Source organism: Macrotis lagotis, chromosome 2 (assembly GCF_037893015.1).
Source record: "Macrotis lagotis isolate mMagLag1 chromosome 2, bilby.v1.9.chrom.fasta, whole genome shotgun sequence".
Classification (NCBI taxonomy): Eukaryota; Metazoa; Chordata; class Mammalia; order Peramelemorphia; family Peramelidae; genus Macrotis; species Macrotis lagotis.
The window spans coordinates 16,405,889-16,426,496 of NC_133659.1; the positions used below are offsets into that span (position 1 = coordinate 16,405,889).

A 20,608-nucleotide genomic window follows, 5' to 3' on the forward strand; every position below is an offset into this window, starting at 1 on the left:
TATTTAGTAAGAAGAGAACTTAATAAGAATTTTATGTAACAAATTTAAAAAAAAAGAACCAAAAACAAAATTTATTCTAGATAAGCACTTGGGTAGAAAATTCAGGAGAAAAGCTCAGTGCTGGAATAGTGAAGGTAAGGATGTGGTAAATACTAGTTACTTTCTTATTATCTGCCAATGGTATAAAACCATAGTGTCAGTGTTATGACTGGACTATTCTGAAAGCATTATAAAGGCTGGGAATAGAGGTTCTGCAAACTCCAAAAATGTCATTATTTCTGATGAATAAATCTAGAGTTAGGTACAAACTTGAGTCATTTCACTCCAATGCTTTGAGGAGAGTATAATAATTTAAAATACTATGACAGAGAGGATATTATAAGCCACTAAAATATTAAATAATTTGACTAACATCTCATATCAAGAAAAAACTAGATATGATTTCAGGAGTACAGAGCAGAGATTTTTAACTTTAAGTCTAAACTTGTTTTAATTTGTTATATTTATAATTTAATATAATAATTTTCCTTTAATATCCTATGTATTATATTTCATGTATTTCAAAATATTACTCTGAAAAAGGTCTCATCAGACTGCCAAAGGGGCACCATATGAAAAAAGTTAGAACCCTAAACATCAGAGCTAAAATTTAGAGCTTCCACAATATATTAAATATTACCAGCAGTTAAAAAGAACTCAGTTGGAGTACTATCAAATCTCTAATCAAGAACATGCAAGATATGGCAACCTCAAATATAAATGAGAGGTGATCTTGGAATACATCATTTCAAAATATGGCTAATGCACATAAATGCTGAACATAATACTACAGAGAAAAAATGGAATTTTTTATAGGTCTATTGAGCATTCTTCATGAACAGATCAGAGTTCAGGAACTTTGAAATACAAACAACAGTAAAGAAAAATCAAAAAAAGGTAAAGTTATTTGTGTGTAGGCTATTCAATGACATGGTGTTAAGGTTCAAATAAGGGAAGAAGAAATGTGTTCTTTTAGAAGACTGATGTCCTATTTAAAGGATATTGAGAAAGTGAACAGAAATAGAGATTATAGAGGGTAAACATGTTGTCTTGAGGATTTTAAGAAGGGAACAAGAAGGGAGGGTAAAATGAAGATACTAATGCAGAAGTAAGAAGAAAGAAAGGAACATACTATCTGTCATATTTGGAGGGCATGACAAATAGATCATTCAAAATTGGAGGAAAAGGCAAGAGAAGGGATTTAATTTTATCCTTGTGATACTTAATTTACTTTATCCAGTGTTACTTAATCTTTTTTTTTAGGTTTTTTTCAAGGCAAATGGGGTTAAGTGGCTTGTCCAAGGCCAAACAGGTAGGTAATTATTAAGTGTCTGAACTCAGGTTCTCCTGACTCCACTACTGTGCTCTATCCACTGCACCACCCAGCCGTCCCCAGTGATAATTAATCTTATCAGAAAGAGACAAGGAAGGATAACAAAGCAAACAAACACTCATACTACACAGAAACAATTTGACATAGAAAAATACATCAAACAAAAGAGAAATAGGTTAGGACAGGGAAGACAGAGATAAGAGGGAAGGTATAAGAGTAAGCAAAACAAATTTCATACTCGAACAGGAGAATGAAAATAAAAAAAGAAAATAACTAAAAATTAAAAGAGATGTTCATCAGTTAGGGAATGTAAAAGGGAATAAATATGGATACTAAGAAATGACCAGGAACCAATTTCATGGAATTGTGAGAAGAACTAATGCAAAATGAAATGAACAGAAGTAAAAGAATATAACATAACTTTGAAAGAATCATGATAAAGTAAATGTCTACCAATCTCTACAGATGATGCATGAAAAGGTATATTAACTATTTTCTTACAGAGCGGTTCTGGTTATCAAGAGTACTGGAAATGGCCACTGGATATATTTATCTTCCTTGATTATCTATATTTATTTGTTATAATGATGTTTTGAAGAGATTATGGGTAAGTGCTTAGCAAAAGTAATGCCAAAATAAAGAGTAATTGGAACAAGTTTTTAAAATGTATAGAAGTATAACTTATAAACATGCATATGCATGTGGATAAGTGTTAAAAAATTTCATAACATGTAATTGGAAAATAAAATATAAATTGTGAAAAAATGTACAGAAGTGAAATAAAGGAAGTTCAGAAGGAAGTACAGACAAGGAAAACAATTTTAAAAATAATGCATTGAACGTATTACATAAATATCTAAGTGGCCATTATATTCCTTGAAGTTTGATCCTTGGGAGGGTGTTTTTTAAAAATAAAGAATTAGGGATGCACAGAGGTGTGATAAAAATGGAGATTCACAGTTTTGTAAAACAAATCTTTTTGTTGTATGATCATTCTTGCATGTGAAGCTATGAATTTTTAAAAAATGATTTTGAAAAATACAAATGCAAAGAAAGAGTCAGGGGTACTGCATATGTACCTCTGGTACCTAACATCTGTATGACCTTGGACATTTCACATGAAACTCTTTGATCCTCAGTTTGCTCATCTCTCAAAAATGAGGGGGTTGTATTAGGTGATGTCTAAATTCCCTTTAAGCACTAAATAAATGATTCTCTTATTATTGTCATTGAGAAAAAATTCAATTACAAAAAGACAATAGGATAGAACATTATATAAGAAACCATGAACTTTGGTGAACATTATTTGTAAAGATTTAACATGGTTGTAACAAAATTGCCTCTGTACAGCTGTCCTCTCTATAATTTACTTTTTTTTCCTTATGTGTATTTTTGAAACTTTTAACTAATAGTATTATTTTTTTTTATTTTTTTAAGGTTTTTGCAAGGCAAATGGGGTTAAGTGGCTTGCCCAAGGCCACACAGCTAGGTAATTATTAAGTGTCTGAAACCAGATTTGAACCCAGGTACTCCTGACTCCAGGGCTGGTGCTTTATCCAAATAGTATTATTTTTAATCTGAAAATACATGCTTTCTTTTCCATCTTAAGCTCATCAATGCTTGAGAGGTGTCAGGCCAGAAGAGACAGGAAGGGAGAGAAGGTTAAGAATTAGAAAAACACACACACTTCCACACAACTTCGATAAACTTGAGAACTCTGATCAATGCTTTATCATTAGGCTTCTGGAACTGCAGTTGGCTATTGACACCTAGATATGGCTCCTTCAATAGCGGTCCCTGCCACTGCACCATTATTGTTTAGTTATCTCTTATCAAGAAGGAAGTTCCTGCATTATCCAAAGAAAGACAACTGAACCACTGGCTATATCTCAGCATGCTACATTGCTAGTTTAAAATGGCATCCTAGGATTAATAACAAGAAAAAAGGTATTTCACATAATTATTTGAAAAGATTTCCTCAATTGGCAAATGTATTACATCTCTCCATGTCCTACCCTTATCCTCATTCAGGACTTAAAGCAAATTCCTCTAAGAATCTATCAGCAATTCTGATAAATTCGAACTGACCGCTGGCTTCAGCTGGGAGGGCTATGATAAGGTAATTAGAGACAGCCATTAGGCTCCAAGGCAGTGAGTGTTTTTAATTAACTGCTCTTCTGTCTACAATGGTGCAGATTTCTGCAATATCACGTCTTTGCTCCCCCTTTTTTTAAACAGTTGTTTTTGTTCACATCCTAATTAGCCCGTAATCCACAATGGGTCTGTGAGTCATTAGTGCAAATTAGCAAGGTGCTGCTGAGTGTACCTAGCTTACACAGTCCCTTTCTGTCTCCTTTTCACATCATTAGAGCTTGGACCAGCCACCCCACATCTCCCCCTGCATAGTGCCCCGGACATATGGACTGTAATATTCCAGAGTGTTTCTTTCCGGCCCATCCAGATGTGCTCAGCATAACAGGTCCCCCGGACATACATCACATGCGGTAGCACCGGGCTTTCTGATGGCCCGTGTGAGCTGGTGGGAGGATGTTCACGCCTGCCCTGGTCCCAGGGCAGGGGAAAAGGCTGGATTAGTACAATGAAGAATGAGCTGCTCTACTTGGCAGGGCAAGGATCCAAAGAGATTAATGGTCTTGCCCGCAGCTCCTGTATTAACGTCCCCTGCTATCCAAAATTAACTGTCATGTACAACAGCTCAGTCTCCATTACTTAATTACACGTGGAGAGTGTTCACGGGGGTGAATTCTCCCGGGCTTGAAGAAGGCCGTATGAAATGCAGACCTGGAACAAGATTTAATACTGGCTGTCAAGCTCTGCTGAGGACGAGAGGCATGGCCAGAGGGGGATCCGCAGCCGCGGCGCTCTATCGATTGTACACATTGGCCCCTCTGGCATCTGTAATTAAAATTATAGTTGAGCGGTGTGTGGAGTTTATTGATTCCAAGGTGCTTAGTAGGAATCAGGGGGTCAAGTTTAGGTGCAGTCTGCCTGCACAGGCCAGTTAAAGACTTAGCACCTGTGTCCTTGTTGGCTCTTCAAGCAGAGAAAGAAAGGAAGACAAAGAATCCTTATGGAGGATCTCATGGAGGTCTCCACAGACTGACCTCTGACTATGTTCCCAGGCTATCCTCCCATTCTCAACAGTCCAGACAGAAAGGTCTCCCACACCAGGCTACATCTCCATTCTCTCAGCCTGGTTCCAGATCTGGGATGTAGCCTCTACTCAATCAGTTGGTCACTCAACAAAGATTTAATACAAACTGTGTGATGGATCTTGGATTAAGGCTGACCTGCCCAGGCTCCAGGTTCTTCAGGAGGTCCTTTCTGATGCCTTCCCATCAAGGGTGAACTTGGGCTTGCAACACAATGTGATTTTTTTAAGGTTTCTTTTGCAAGGCAAATGGGGTTAAGTACAATGTGATTTTACATAAATAAAAATTATATAAGTATATCACATAATAATTATATAAATATAATTTATTTTCTGTGACAGAATCCTTAATGGCAAGAATGGTTCATTTTTGTCTATATACCCAGATATAGGTGCTTTTAGATAGTTAGATAAATTCATTAATTCATTAATTCATCATTATCTGAAATTCACCCTGTTGGAACTCGTTCCAACAATGCACATTTGTTTAAGGCAAATTATAGATATATCTTACAGAGTTGCTTAAGGCACATAAAAGCTTCAAAGCTTTCCATTCCTAATTTTCTTATTCATACAGCCTCCAACCATGGTGCAAGGTCACATCATCTCACACCTGAATGACTGAAACAGCCTTTGGATGAATTGGCCTGGTTCAAGTCTCTCCTCCACCTCAAAGGGCAGTTTACCTCTCTTCTCCATAAGTGGCACTGACTCCCTATTACCTCTAGGGTCAGATATAAAATTCTCTTGTAGCTTGGCTCCAACCTGATTCTTGTTTACCTTGTCAGTCTATTTATTCTCCTTTGTGTACATCAGCCTTCTTGTTCTTCCTTACAAACAATATTCTATACGTAGAATGTTTCTCCTTATTCACTTCAGATGCCTGGCTTTCCTACATTCCATTAAGACTCATCTGAGATCCCACCTCTGAGATCACCTCCCATTCATACTGTCTATATCTTATTAGCTGTTAGATGTTATTTTATTTCGGCCTCATTCAGACTCTATTTGGTGTTCCAATTGATCCCCATTAATCTGATGAGATGAATTAAGGTTAGAATTGGAGTTGGACAGAACCTTAGAGACACTTAAGGCCATGAGGAAACAAGAGTTTAAATGACTTACACACAGTCACAAAGCAAGGAAGAATTTGAGAAGGAATTTTAATTCAGCACTTCTTTAGGACTGTCCATCCATTACACTTAGTAGGCTTCTCTGCCAAACTTAATTTGATCAAAAATAAATACATAAAACCTGGCCTGTGAGAGTTGGTTATTTAGTGCCTTGAAATATTACGTCTTTAAAAAAAAAGACTGAAGAGTTTCTAGTTCCGCTGTGTTTGTGAATGCTTAGTTTCTTTCCAAGTCTTGTTTATAGGACAAACAACCAACAACTCAAAAGGCTGGAGAACCTTACCTATGTATGTATTCAAATTTCATTAATAATGATAACTGGTAATAATCATGCTTCCAGGTTCACAAATCAATTTGTATCCATTATCCCACCTGAAAGGCTAATAGCCTTATGAGACAAGTACTACCAGTAATTTACCCTCCATTTTATAAATGAAGAACCTAGATCACAAAGACTTGGAATGCACCCTTACATAGCCAGTAAGCATGACATCTGAACCACATCTTTCGGACATCAAGGTTCAGCACTTTATTCACCAAATGAGTTTGTTTTTCAGTTTCTTTGCTTCATCTTGGTTTGTGGCTGAATGACTGAATGTCACTATGGAATGGCCCAGGCATGATTCACATGACTCAACAGTTGGCCATGGCAAGCAGGACAGAGAATGTCATCTTAGAATGCACTAAAATACCTAGAGATTTTAGGTTAAGATGTTTCATAGTCCCTATGTACCCTTTTGGAGATATTGTGCTCAGTTCTGGGCATCTGTGGCTTAAGAAGGTCTTAGACAAGGAGAATATACAGAAGTTGAAAAATAGGCTAGTGAAGCAGATCTGATTAAAAAAATTGATGTTTATACCCGGAGAAGTAAAAACTCAGAGAGCACAACAGTTTCCTTTCAGTGTCTGAAGGAATTTTTGATGATGGTGGGGGGGTTCCCCAAAATAAAGACCAATTTCCTCAACTATAAAACAGTTCATACAAGACTTACAGAACCTCCCTCCCTGAACCAAAAAGATAATGTATAATAAACTTTATGGAGTTTATAAGGATGAGTTATTTAATAGTGAAGTCCAGGTCTCCCTTGGTCATCTGAGAAATGCAAAGATATAGGCAAGGGAGGCCTCTCTGGAGAAGCAGAATGTTCAGGCCTCAATGAAGTCTCTAGGAAAAGCTGTCCGTGTTATTTACAATATGCAGAGAAAGTTTGCTCCTGGGATTCATGATGAAAGTTTGGGTATTTTTGTTTGTTTGTTTTTGTTTCAAATGAATCATATGATCTTCTGGTAATTACATCCCAGGCTCAGAAAGAACTTCATTTGGAATCCAGAGAGAGTTGTAATTAGCTGGAAACAAACCGGGATGGTTTGTGCAGGGGTGTGGAGATGATAGTAATTAGGTTAATATATGGGAAAAGAGCAAGCTAGGTGATGTGATGGCAAGAGCACCTGACTTCTCAATAGGATCTCAGCGCTAGTCCCAGCACTGCCATCCTAAAATTATCTTGCTTCAATCTATTTTCCAGGTCAGTTGTTTTGCCAATGAGGTATTTCAATTTTATTCCATTTTGTCAGTCTTTTGATTGATGTCTCATGGAGTCATTAGCTTCCACTTGACCAATTCCGATTCTTAAGTTGTTCTCTTCAGTGAAATTTTGCATCTTTTTACTATTTTAAGACATTTTCTTTAGTATTTCTTGTTAAATTTTTTCATAATTATTTTGGATTGCTCTCATTTCTTCTTCCACTACTTCTTATTCTTTTTTGATCTTTAAATTTTTTTTACTTCTTTTTAGGCATTCTCTGTCTAAACTATAATTTTCTTTCAGGTTTTACTTGTAGAAGTTTTTAAGTCATTATCTTCTACTGAATTTGTATTAGCTTCCCTGTCACCATAGTAGCTTTCTAGGGTCAGATTTTTTTCTGTTGTTCACTCATTTTTTTGAAACTATTTCTTGACTCTGGACTTTTGATTAGAGATTGATTAGTTTGAGTTTTTAACTTTTATATTTTTCTGATGTTACTTTCACAGATCATTCTAGGGTCTTAAGTTTTCATTGTTTCTAAAGTGGTGTAATCTGGGAAGAGGTCTTTACTCTGCCTTCCTAGCTAGCAAATTCCTGACAGAGTTTGGCATGTGAGTGGTTGGGATTCTCTAGATTATTACTGAATTCAATGACTGTTAGCCTGCTGGGAACTGGTAAAGGTTCAGAATCACTGAACTGACAGAACTCCCTTAGTTTTGGTCTCTTGTCTCAGTTTCTTCTGCTGAAGGTTCATGGATAGGGCTACAAGTTAAACTGAATTCCACCTCTGCTCCTGAGCTCAGAGCTACATAACTATGTTTTTAGAACTAGCTGTTTTCTCCTCAAACAGATCATCCTTGACACCATGACCATTCTGCTCTGGAAATGTGACCTGAACCTGAATAACTGGCAACAGAACAACCAAAAGACTGCCAAGTTCTATATCTTGTGTTAGTATAGGGGTCCCATGGGATCACTGTGTGCCCAGGTATTGTTTCCCCTTACTGTTCTTGGATACTGGACTGTACCCTATCATCTTTCACCTGTCATGATGCTGCTGCGCTCCTGGTCAGTTCCCATTCCAGAATCTTCAGACCTTTCTCAGTTTTCCTAAGCTGCCAGGGGCTGGAAAAAATGACCCACTGTGACTTTTTCTTGATTTTTATCTGTCATAGGGGAGGATGTAAAGGAGCTATGAAAAATAGTTAACTATTTTTAACTAATAGTTAACTTTAACTCCAACATCTTGACTCTGCTTCCTCTGCTGAGGGAAATCACCTCCAAGAAACTGATAGGTCAAACTAAGGAAATTTAAGGAACATCTGGTTCTAAAGTTATTATTTTATATTCTCAGGAAAAGCTGTCTGGGAATAGAAAGTACTGGGTGAATGGTAGAATAGCTCTGGGTGCAAATGCTGGCTCAGCAATTTCCCTGGGAAAACTTCAATTTCCTCATATTGAGAATGAATTAAACAATCTCAGAGTTAAAATAAACATTAGACACCACCTAGTATAACTAATGCCTGAAGAATTCTATTTAAGCAAAAAGTGGTCAAAGGATCCAAGATTTAAGAGCTGAAGAGACTTTGGAGATTATTGAGTTCAATCCCCTCATTAAATCGACCCCTCAAAGGATACTGCTGCAGGTGTTCATCACCTCATACCTGGACAACAGCCGCTGGAGGCTCTGGCTGCTTCAAATCTTTCCCCACTCCAGTGCAGCCTCTAGTGTAGCTGCTGAAGAGATTTTTCTAAAGCTCAGGTCCAACAATATCACAGCTCTACTCAATAAATTCCAACGAATCCCTATTGCCTATAGGATCAAGAATAAAGTCTGCCGTTTGGCATCTAAAGTCCTTCATATTCTGATCTCCTACTTTTTTGTCTTTTTACCCATTTACTCTGCCCAACTATTCATGAATCCAGTGACACCGGACTCCTTGCTAACAACATACTCCCAATCCCAACTCCATGAATAATCCCCATATCTAGAATGCTCTCCCTCTTCATCTCCAAAATCTCAGTTTCGATGAGGAGTTTTTTCTAAATCCCTTTCTTGCTAATTAATGCCATTCTAGTATTGATTATATAATACTGATTCTCTATAGAATGGTTGCACAAAGTGGATGGCATATTGTCTTTCCCTTTAGATTGTAAACTCCTGCAAGGGTAGGGGCCATCTTTCCTTTCTAGGAGATTCATAAACGTGTACTGCCTGCAAAACCTACTTACATTTCCCAAGCTACTAAATATGTGAGGTAGGCTTTGAATTCAAATCATCAAAACTCCAAGTCTTGTCTTATCCATTGTCACATCTAGCTTCCCTCCAAACCATTCATGAAGATGTTAAGTCAGTAAAGTCCTAAACTTAGGAGGACTTAGACATGAATCCTGCTTCACACATTTACTTGCTGGGTGATTCTGAATAAGTCATTGTCTTTCTGTCTGCCTCAGAGCTGCTGTCACTCTGCCATCACCACCACCACCACATAATGACTGCAGTTATGACTACAATAGATATACTCTTTATTGCATTCCAATTCATGGTTGAATCGGTCTAAATGTGGGAAAAATTTTCATGAATTTCTCCTAGTTCTGGTCCTTTATAGCTAAACACAAAAATTTACTCCCTCTTCCACATGCAACCTGTCAGATACTATGAAACCCAGGTCTGCTAACGTCAAATCCAGGGCTCTACATTGCACAAAATATATGTTCACCCATTGTTCATATTTTTGGACTTTCAAATCTAGTTTCTGAGGCATCTTGATTTTTGATTTATCTTCACATAGAAAGTTTTTACCAAACCACTTACATTCATGTTTCTTTAACCTTTCAGTGGCCAGTATTTCTCCCTGAATGATATCCATGTTGTTTCCTTTTACAGAGGAGAAATGCCTAGAGGCCAGGGACTCTTTCCTTTTGTGGGGGAGGATTTTTATTCTCTGTGTCTGACACATGATACTATATTAAGAAATGTTGATGGAATGACCATCCATTGAATTAAGCATACATTACCCTGGAACTGTATACTTTTTGGGATTATGTATAGTCTGTGCACATTAAAATATTTCTGATTCACTTTACTGATTTCAAATTAAGTTAATTAATGTTATTCATCCCATGGTACTAATAATATGATTTAGGGGAATCTGTTCTTACATCTTAATTAAAATGATCAAAGCCCATAAACCATTTAAAAGCTTCAAACAAGAATTGCACATCATACCACTGAACAGAATCTCAAGAGATCCCCCCACTAGACCATTATGTGGCCTTTTCAGATTATGAAAAGACAGAAGATATCCATGGAGGTCAACTATCTGATCTGTTCTCAGATAGATCCAGGAGTGTTTCCCATAGTGTTCCTTATGTACTTATATACTTTGGTAAGAGAAGAGATTCTGTTATAGCTCCAGGTGCTAGAAGGGCCTCAAGCTCCCTTTCACTTTTGGGATCATTGGCTCTTTCCAGGGCTTGATTTGACCATCCAAGAGGACCTGAGAGTTAAGAAGAAGCCATTTCTAAAGAATGTCCAGGAGACTGTCTTATGATTTTAACATTCATCAGCAAACTAGTCTTGCAGAGAGAATTAGTTTCCTTAGTGAATTATTTCTTTGTAAATATAAAAAGGCTGATTTCCAACAAAACTACAGAAAGGACAACAGTCAGACTTCAAACCTGAGAGAATTTTACAGAAGTAGTAAAAATCCTCTGAGAATAAAAAAAAATTATGAGTCATTGGAACTGATGGAATCAAAGACTGTTTTGATTCTGAAGGATCCTTAGGGATCCCTGAGTATAACATTTTCATTTTATAAGGGAGGAAACTGAGGTCAGATGAGCTAGAAGTGATAATTATTCTTGTATGACATGTCCCATTGGAAGAATTGTGATGAAAACACTTTGTGAAGAGAAGCTACTTTGGGTAAACTGTAAAATGCTGCATAGATGGAAATACTACATTGTGATAATTATTGGAAATAATAATAATAATGAAGAAATAACAGGCATCTACTAAAGACATCCCATGTGCTCAAGCTTATGCTAGGGACCAGTTATACAAACACCAAGGATTGCAAAGATGGCAATTGGAAGAGGGCAGAAAATTGAACCTTTTTTTCTCTCCTAGAGATGATGGTACTACTAATTTTATTTCTATTTTAAAAAGGGGTAGAAAAGGTAAAAGCAGCAAGGTAGTAGGGAATCGAGAATAGACTTAGGGAAGACAGAATCCAGTGGTTTATGTCTTCCAGGCATGAGATGTGATCAATGAATTTGGAAGATAAAGACACAACTATAACAGAATAACATAATAATGACAAACATTACATGTCAGAAACTATGCTAAGTCGTGGAGATACAAAAAAAAAGGCAAAGGCGAAACAAATAAAACCCAGTCACTAGTAAGTCTCTGTCCTCATGGATTTAGAAGGAAAGTAGGAAAGTGGGAAAAAAAATTATAGCAAGTTTCTCTGACAAAGGCCTCATTCATCAATTATATAGAGAGAACTGAATTAAAGATATAAGAATACAAATTATTCCCCAATTGATAAATGGTCAAAGGATATGAACAGCGAATTGTCAGATGAAGAAATTAAAGCTATCTATAGTCACATGAGAATATGCTCCAAGACACTATTAATTAGAGAAATACAAATAAAAAAAAAAAACCTCTGAAACCCATCAGATTAGCTAATGGGACAGAAAAGAAAATGACAAATGTTAGAGGGGATCTGGAAAGATACGGATACCAATGCATTGAAGGTAGAGTTGGGAACTGATCCAACCATTCTGGAGAATAATTAGGAACTATGCTCAAAAGGCTATAAACCAGTACATACTCTGTGATTCAGCAATACCAATTGTAGGTCTGTATCCCAAAGAGACCCAAGAAAAAGAAAGAAGGACCTCTTTGTACAAAAATATTTGGAGCAGCAATTTTTATAATGGAAAAGAACTGGAAATTGAGAGAATGTTCATCGATTGGGGAAAGACTGAACAAGATGTGATACATGAGTGTAATGGAATATCACTGTGCTATAAAAAATGATGAGCCTGGGCAGAATTACATGAACTGAGGTAAAATAAAATCAGCTGAGCTAAGAGAACTTTGCACAACAGTAATAACCTTCTGATGATCAGCTATGAATGACTTAGCTATTCTCAGCAAAACAATGATCCAAGACAATTCCAGAGGTCTTATGATGAAATCAACTATAAATGACTTCGCCATTCTCAGCAATACAATGATCCAAGTCAATTCTGAAGGACTTGTTATGAAAAAATGATACCTAACTCCAGAGACAGAACTGACAGAATCTGAATGCAGGGCAAAACATATTGGATTTTTTTAAAACTTTCTTTTTCTTGCTTTGTTTTTTTTTGGGGGGGGGTTGTCTTGCATTTTTTTCACAACATGACCAATATGGAAATATGTTTGGCATGACTGCACATGTATAATCTTTATCAAATTTCTTGTCTTCTCAAGGAGGGGGAAGAGAGGAAGGGAGAGAGATAAACTTGATAAACTCAACATTTCTAAAATTGAAGTCATATTCTCCCACCTCTCCCAACACTCTAAACTTTCCTAATTTTATTTTAATTACCACCAATCTTCCCACATCTCTTATGTTGCTAATTGTGACATTTCTCCACATGGAATATCAATTGCCAAGGCTTGCCATTTCTATCTTCAGGACATCACTTACATCCATCCCCTTGTCTCCACGCCTACAGCCACCAGCTTAGTTAAGACTCATCATCTCTTACTCAGTAGTTTAGGTCAACACACTCCTAATTAATCTCTCTGGCTTAAGATTCTCCACCATCCTAGTTCATTCTGTCATTGGTGACAAAGTAATTTTCCTTTTAAGTACAGGTATGTGACTTCTACCTCTAGTAACTTCCATTGCCCCTATTATAAAATCCAGACCCTTCTATTTAGCTTATGCACACAACTTCATTGCTCATTATTTCTCCTTCTTCATTCTGTAATGCAGTCAAACTGGGTCCAACTCTGTTTCTTCATTCTGAGACTCCAAGTCTTTGCACTGACCACTCTCCAAGTGTGAGATAAACTCCTCTTTGGCAATGTCTCACATTGTTCCTCTATGCTGCTGAGAAGCATCTCAAACATCGTCTTCAGGAAAAATCTTCTGATCCCCTTTCCTGCTAGTGCCCTCCCTCTCAAACTCCCTTGCATAAAAGTATTCTGTACATCTTAATTAACTTTGGATAAATTGTATATGTAATTTTATTGATACTTGTTAGAATTTAAGCATATTGAGACCAGGTTATCATTTTATTCTTTTACTTTTTGTTCCTTTAGCAGCTAACTCAGTGAATAACACTTAGTGGGTGCTTAACAAATGAATGCTCAGTATCCTCAGTATCAAATATAAAATGAGGAGGTTGGAGCAGATTATATCAAGTCCTTTCCAGCTTAATGAGTTGTTCAAAAAATAGAGCCAGCACTCACAACCATTCCTTTCAAGTGGTACACAAATGTGGAAAGGCTGGGCCTTTCCCCTAGTCCAACTCGAATTGATTGGACCTGCAAGACCACATATTCCATTGCAATATTCAATGGAGAGAGCACTGGCTCTAGAGTCAGGAGGACCTGAATTTAAATCCAACTTCAGACACTTATGTAGAATTCAGTGTTCCCCTCAATACTAACATAAAATATCCAACAGAGACACTTTTGAATTACTACTACTAATAATAATCTCAACTGCTTTTGGCTTTAGAAAGTATTGTATAAATAACATCTGATAACTAAAGCTAAAATACAGGATTTGAACTCAGGGCTTCCTCACTAATTGAGAACTTTGACCCATTGAGGTCAAATCAGTAGTAATTACTTTAAATAACAATTTCATTATTATTGATAATAACCATTGTTCCTAATTACACAGCAATTTAAAGGTCAAATATATTAATAGTTTGCTCACAAATGTAGTTGTCTGCCATTTCCTTTTCTACATCATTTTATAGATAAGGAAACTGAGACAAATAGGGTAAAGTGACTTGCCCAGGGTCACATAGCTAGTCTGAGACTAATTGAATTCGGGCCTTCCTGAATCCAGGCCCAGAACTTTAGTCACTGTGTCACCCAGCTATCCCACCTTGGAAAATGGAATGGTCAGCCTCAGAGTACAATGGTCTCTCATTCTTTGGAGGAAATATTTTCAAACAACTCAGGGAGGACTAATTGTTTGGAATCGCTATTCAAGCATGAGTTAATCCAAATGGCCCCCCAAGGTATCTCCTTGCTCAATAATTACACAGGTAGATGATGCTATGGTGCCTACTTTCAAAGAACTCATATTCTATCTAGGGGAAACAAAGTCAGTTATATCACAAATTGATAGATGAAAAAAATATCATCCTAACTTCTCATTTTCTTTGATTATCAATTGTGGAAAAAAAATGCAAAATTTGGAGTCAAAAAGTCTGTTTTGATAACCGGCCTGTCAATTCACCTTTTATAGGTTCCAGCTTCCTCACCTCTAAAATGAGTGAGATTAGATCCTAAAACACATCTGGGTCTATACCTATAATTCAGTCATGAGGAATGAAGAATGGGATACAATAAATGATGCCCTCAGAAACACCACAATCCAGTTTTGATCAATTAAGGTGACTTCTCCCTAAATAGACCATTTCATAGAGTTGTTAACATATAGCTAAATGGAGTTCCATTTTATCTCCATTATCTTGCTGCCATTTTTTGGTTGAGGAAGAATTTGTAGTTGTTTTTGGTGTTTGACTATCACCACCATCTGAGTAAACAAGAAAAAAACAAATACAAAAGCTTAGAAAGCAACTGTGCTTACCAGCACTAATTTTTTTTTTTATCAAAATGCAAACCAAGCTTAACCAAAAGTTGGGGTGAGCATTGACAGATATGGGGCATCTGGTTGAGCATTCTTAAGCTTGTTTCTAACATATACTGCTAGACCTAGGGGGAGGGGGAGGAGGAGAGAAGGTGTGTATTGGGCAGGGGAGGGATTTATTCAAAGAAAAGATTTTAAAAGAAATGAAAATGGCTGCAGGAGACTACGTGACTATTTCCTGAAAAATAAAAAAAAAAACAGAAAACAGGGAAAATTAGAACAAAAAAAAGAGAAATGGGGGGAAATAGTGGAGGAGAGGAGGTAATGAGAGACTGGTAGGAATAATGGAATGTGCTGATCCTTTCCTTCAAATCCAGTTACCTTTCTCAAAAGCTGCTTGTCTGATTTACCCTTAGAGACAGCCAATCTTCTAGTTCCTTTCTAAGAAGTCTGGTGTTTTTGTTGATTATTTTTTGAGGAGGGATGGGTCATTGGGATCATACAGCTAGTAAGTATCTGAGATGAGATTTGAACTCAGGTTCTCTTGATTCCAGGACTGGTAATCTATTCACTATGCCATCCCATTACTGCTCTACCTTGTTGATTTGAAGAGAACAAGAATCCTCGACCTCCAGAGCCAATGGAATACAAGCTCCCCCAGCATCCAACCTGGGGCCTGATGCAAAATAGATACTTTCAAAATTTCTTTTGAATAAATTCCTCAAATATACCTATTATAATATATACTCTTTCTAAATATTACTTAATATTATATTGTCAAATATTTTTTAAAAAGGAAGAATTTGTACACAGAAGGACAATAGCAAGGGAGAGAGGAAGTAGGAGAGGACCTGAGACTGGAGAGGAGAATAGAAGAGAGGCTTCGCCCCTACAACAATAATAATGACTCATTTTTCCATTGCACATATCGGTTTCTGAGGCAACTCCTTGAGGACACAGAGGTAGGAGGACAAATTGGTTATTTCCATTTTTTCCCATAAGAAAACCAGTCTAGAAAGATGATGTAACTTGCTGTAAGGTCTCATTAACATAACATGCTGTATTTTTCACTCAACCAACATCACCAGCTATAAAAATGGCAACAAATAGATGACTCAAATACATAAAAATCTGAGTGAAGCAGCCAGGTAGGTGCATAAAGGGTGAAGGCCTCTCAGAGGAATCTGAGGAAATTCAGGGAAATCAAATGTCCTTGGCTTACCTTATGAAAACCAACTTGACCTTGGTTGGGGCTGTTTTAATAATGGCAGATGCATTTTGGTGGCTTCTTCCGTACAATATTTGATTGTTTATCTGTTTGGGGAATGAACAAAGACACATAAAAATACAAATTTTGTTATCTTTTTGGGAAATAAACAAAAACATATAAAATTTAAAATACACTATCTTAACTGGATAGGGATGACACAGAAAAAATTTTAATCACAGTAACAGCCTTTGGTGACTTTAAAAAATGTATTTTTTAAAAATTTATTTAATGCAATGGGATTAAGTGACCTGCCCAAGATCACACAGCTAGGCAATTATTAAGTGTCTGAGGTCAAATTTGAACTCAGGTCCTCCTGAGTTCAGGGCCGGTGCTCTATCAATACACTGCGCCCCCTAGCTGCCCCTCCTTTGATAACTTTTTAATAGTATTTTCTTAACTTTTGTGATGCTACGTTTCATTGCTCTCCATTAAGGTCTATTCAAATTGTAAGTCTTAAGATAAATAAAAAAAGTTTTGGCAGTAATAACAATACAAAAATGTAACAGAACTAGGAAATTAACTTTCCTATTTTTTAAAAATATGATAGCCTTGTAGATTAGAGCACTTAGGTTTAAACTGTGCCTTTCCCTTTGGCCAGGAATTCTCATCAGCAGTGACTGGCAAACCCAAGGGATAAAGGCATCAATTAAGTCAATAGCTACAGGAAAATCATGAACTACAAAATTAATCTTTAAAAAATCAATAGCAAGGGGCAGCTAGGTGGTGCAGTGGATAAAGCACCGGCCCTGGAGTCAGGAGTACCTGAGTTCAAATCCAGTCTCAGACACTTAATAATGACCTAGCCGTGTAGCCTTGGGCAAGCCACTTAACACTGTTTGTCTTGCAAAAACCTAAAAAAAAAAAAATCAATAGCAATTGTACATAATAATAATAATAATAATAATAATAATAATAATGAAACAGTAAGAAATCATGGAAAGGAAAATTTGATTCCAAATAACTTTAAAATACATAAAATATCTGGAGATAAAACTTCCAATGAAAACAAAAGATTTTTATATATTCAATCATAAAACATCCTTAAAAGAAATAAAGAGCAATTTAAATAACTGAAACAATATTGAGCCATGTGGATAAATAAATGATGTTATCAAAATTAATTTATACTTCTTTTTTTTATTTTTGTAAGATAACGGGGTTAAGGTCCAAGGTGCCTAAGGTCACACAGTTAGGTAAATATTAAGTATCTGAGATCAAATTTGAACTCAGATCCTCCTGACTCCATCTACTGTGCCACCTAACTGCCTCCCGATTTACATTCTGATGCTGGAACAATCAAACCACAGAGAAGTTATATTACAGAGCTTGACAAAATAATGAAATTCATTTCAAAAAAACCACAACAATAGATGAACAAGAGAAATGATGAAAAGACGAAGGAAGAGTGGCACTTCTTATAATCTTCAACAAAATCATCTTGTCTTGGTTAAAGAATACAGCAAGAGAGAGATCAGTGGGACAGCCTAGACAAGGGAGATTCAGAAATAGTAGCCTAGTGTTTGATTAAATGGAAAACATAACTTACCCAGGGAAAACCTCCCTATTTCATTATAAACTTTTGGGAAAACTGAAAATAAGTCTAGGAGAAATTAGGCTTAGTCCAATACCTTGTACCACACTCTTCTAAATTGATATGCCCTTAAAATTAAAGATAATGCTATAAAAACTTTTTGAAAAGAAATAGATGACATCTCTCACAGTTATGATTAAGAGATATATTCTTAAATAAAATATATACATATATATGTATGAATGAATAATAGCTATCTCTCTATAGATAAATGATGATGGGATATGAATAAATAGATCCCAAAAGAAGAGCTGCAAAACATTCAGAAACTCATGAAAAAATAGTTTAAATCACTGATAAAGTTGCTGTTTGTTCTGCATTTTTTTTTAAGGTTTTTACAAGGCAAACGGGGTTAAGTGGCTTGCCCAAGACCACACAGCTAGGTAATTATTAAGTGTCTGAGGCCAGATTTGAACCCAGGTCCTCCTGACTCCAGGGCGGGTGCTCTATATCCACTGCACCACCTAGCTGCTGTTCTGCATTTTCAAAGAGGATCAGTGACAACACAGGTTGATATCTTGTGTTATGGGGAATTGGATTAGAGTGAGCATCATGAAGTTGTCAACCTCCACCTTCTCTTCTAAAGTCATCAAAGTCTAGTGGCAAGGCAAAAGTCAGGATAACTGGCAATGGCCTGTGCAGCAGAGGATAATCTTGGAGTCTTTGATGTCAGACCAAGCTCTAAGGGCTCCACAAACCAACTTAAGCCAATTTCATGGTCACTGGAATAAATTATTCTAATGCACACATTCTGCCGTTAAATCTTCATAATTCTACACACACTTTAATTCATCAACTGAATTGAGACCTGTATCAGTTATCCACAACCTGGTATAGTTTGTCTGCTGAGATGGTTGACTGGGTCATGGCCACTGTGCAAGGTACAGCTTCTTGAAGCCACAGGTTGGACTTAAGTGCAAAGCAGACATCAAAAGGAAATGAGCAGCCGGGAAAAGGGTCAGTGGTCCTAATCTTCTCTGAATACCCCATACACTAATGATAAGAGAAATGCAAATCAAGGCAACCCTGAGATTTCTCCTCATACCTTTCAAATGGGCTATGAAATGGCAAAAGCATTTTGGAAAGAAACTTTGGAAGCATGCAAATAAAGAGACTGCAATGTCCTTTACCCTTTTAACCAGGGACTCTATTGCTGGGTTTATACCCCAAGGAAACCACTGATTGGACAAAAGTCCTCATACATTTCAAAATATTTATCATAGAATTTTTATTATAGTTGAGAATTGGAAACAACTGGGAAATGGGTAAACAAATTGTGGAACATGAATGGAATGGAATATTACTGTGCTGTAAGAATTTGTGTGTGTTTTGAATACAAAGAAGCGTGGAAAGATCTAAATGAACTGATGCAGAGCCAAGAAAATCATATACACAGTAACTATGAGAATATAAATGGAAAGAACAATGACACACCCAAAATTCAAAAGTAAATGAAATAAAGTTATAAAGATGAATTGAGTCTCAAAGATATGAGAAGACGCCCCCCACCTCTTTGAGGAAAAGGTCTTTGGCACATGGCATGTTTGTAGACTTTGTGTTTTCTTTGTTGTTCTATTCTTAAAAAAATACTTTTTTTGTCATATACTGAAAGTGTCATGGACAGTAAGAGGGATCCACAGCATACTATGATGATGTAAGAAACAGATAATATGTTTGTAATAAATATAAAAATTAATCCATGATTTGACAGGTATAACAGAGTGCTGGATTTTATTCCTCTAGATATGTTCCTCCACCTTAGGGCTAAGTGACTTGCCTGAGGTAACACATCTAGATAGTGTCTGAGGTCAGATTTGAATTTATTCTTTCTGACTCCAGACTCAGCAATCTGTGCACTATGGTACCACCAAGGTGAACTGTCCAATGGGGGAGACAACAAGAAAAATTAAAAACAAAACAATCTATGTACAAATAATTCACATACAGTGTACATGGGAGGTTATCACAACAGGGAAATCAAGAACCTTAAGGAGGGATGGTGGGAGTTTGTAAATATTTCTTAAGCATCAGTGTGCTCCGTCCTGGGGGGATACACAAAGATGCAAAGGACAGTCCCTACCTTCATGGAGCTGGCAATTGAACAGGGGAAGCAATATGAAAACAACTTTAGGATAAATAGATAGTTAAGAGAGGGAAAGCACTGGAATTAAGAGGGTTTGGGGAAGAGTTGGACTGGAAAAGATCCCGGGAAACATAAAAGCTAAATAGTAGAGTTTATGTCTATTTTTGGAGATAATAGGGAACCACTGGGGTTTGTTTGTTTATTTATTTTAGACCAACTCTTTTGGAAAAATCAATTTAGCAGCTGTATGGAACATGGATTCCTGTATTAGATTCAGCCCAGGGTATAGGGCAGGAAAGGGTTCTTCCCAAATCATGTTCTATCTTTCAAAAGGATCTTGATTTTTTTTTTCTTCTGCTGCTACTTTTTTTTTTGGCAACAGTTAAGTGAGGTTAAGTGACTTTCCCAAGATAACATAGCTTAGTAATTAGTAAGTGTCCAAGGCTGGATTTGAACTCAGGCTCTCCTGACTCCAAGTTCAGTGCTCTATCCACTACGTCACCTAGTTGCCCCTCTAGGATATCTTCTGTTGGGCAAAGGATCTTGGACCAGGGAAGGTGATGAGCTCTTGGTTGTTTTCTTTTTTTCAAAGTGATTGGATACAGATAAGAAGTAGGTCT

At 36.7% G+C, this 20,608-nt stretch overlaps 1 protein-coding gene across 9 annotated transcripts in view; it reads right to left on the reverse strand.

The window, feature by feature from the left end:
• The window catches only part of PATJ (PATJ crumbs cell polarity complex component), a 331,197-nt gene that overhangs the window by 85,209 nt on the left and 225,380 nt on the right, over window positions 1–20,608 (reverse strand). For all 9 annotated transcript variants that reach the window (XM_074221287.1, XM_074221289.1, XM_074221288.1 and 6 more), the window contains exon 29: window positions 16,267–16,358. In XM_074221287.1, the coding sequence (XP_074077388.1) occupies window positions 16,267–16,358 (92 nt within the window). The remainder of the gene's footprint in view (window positions 1–16,266; window positions 16,359–20,608) is intronic.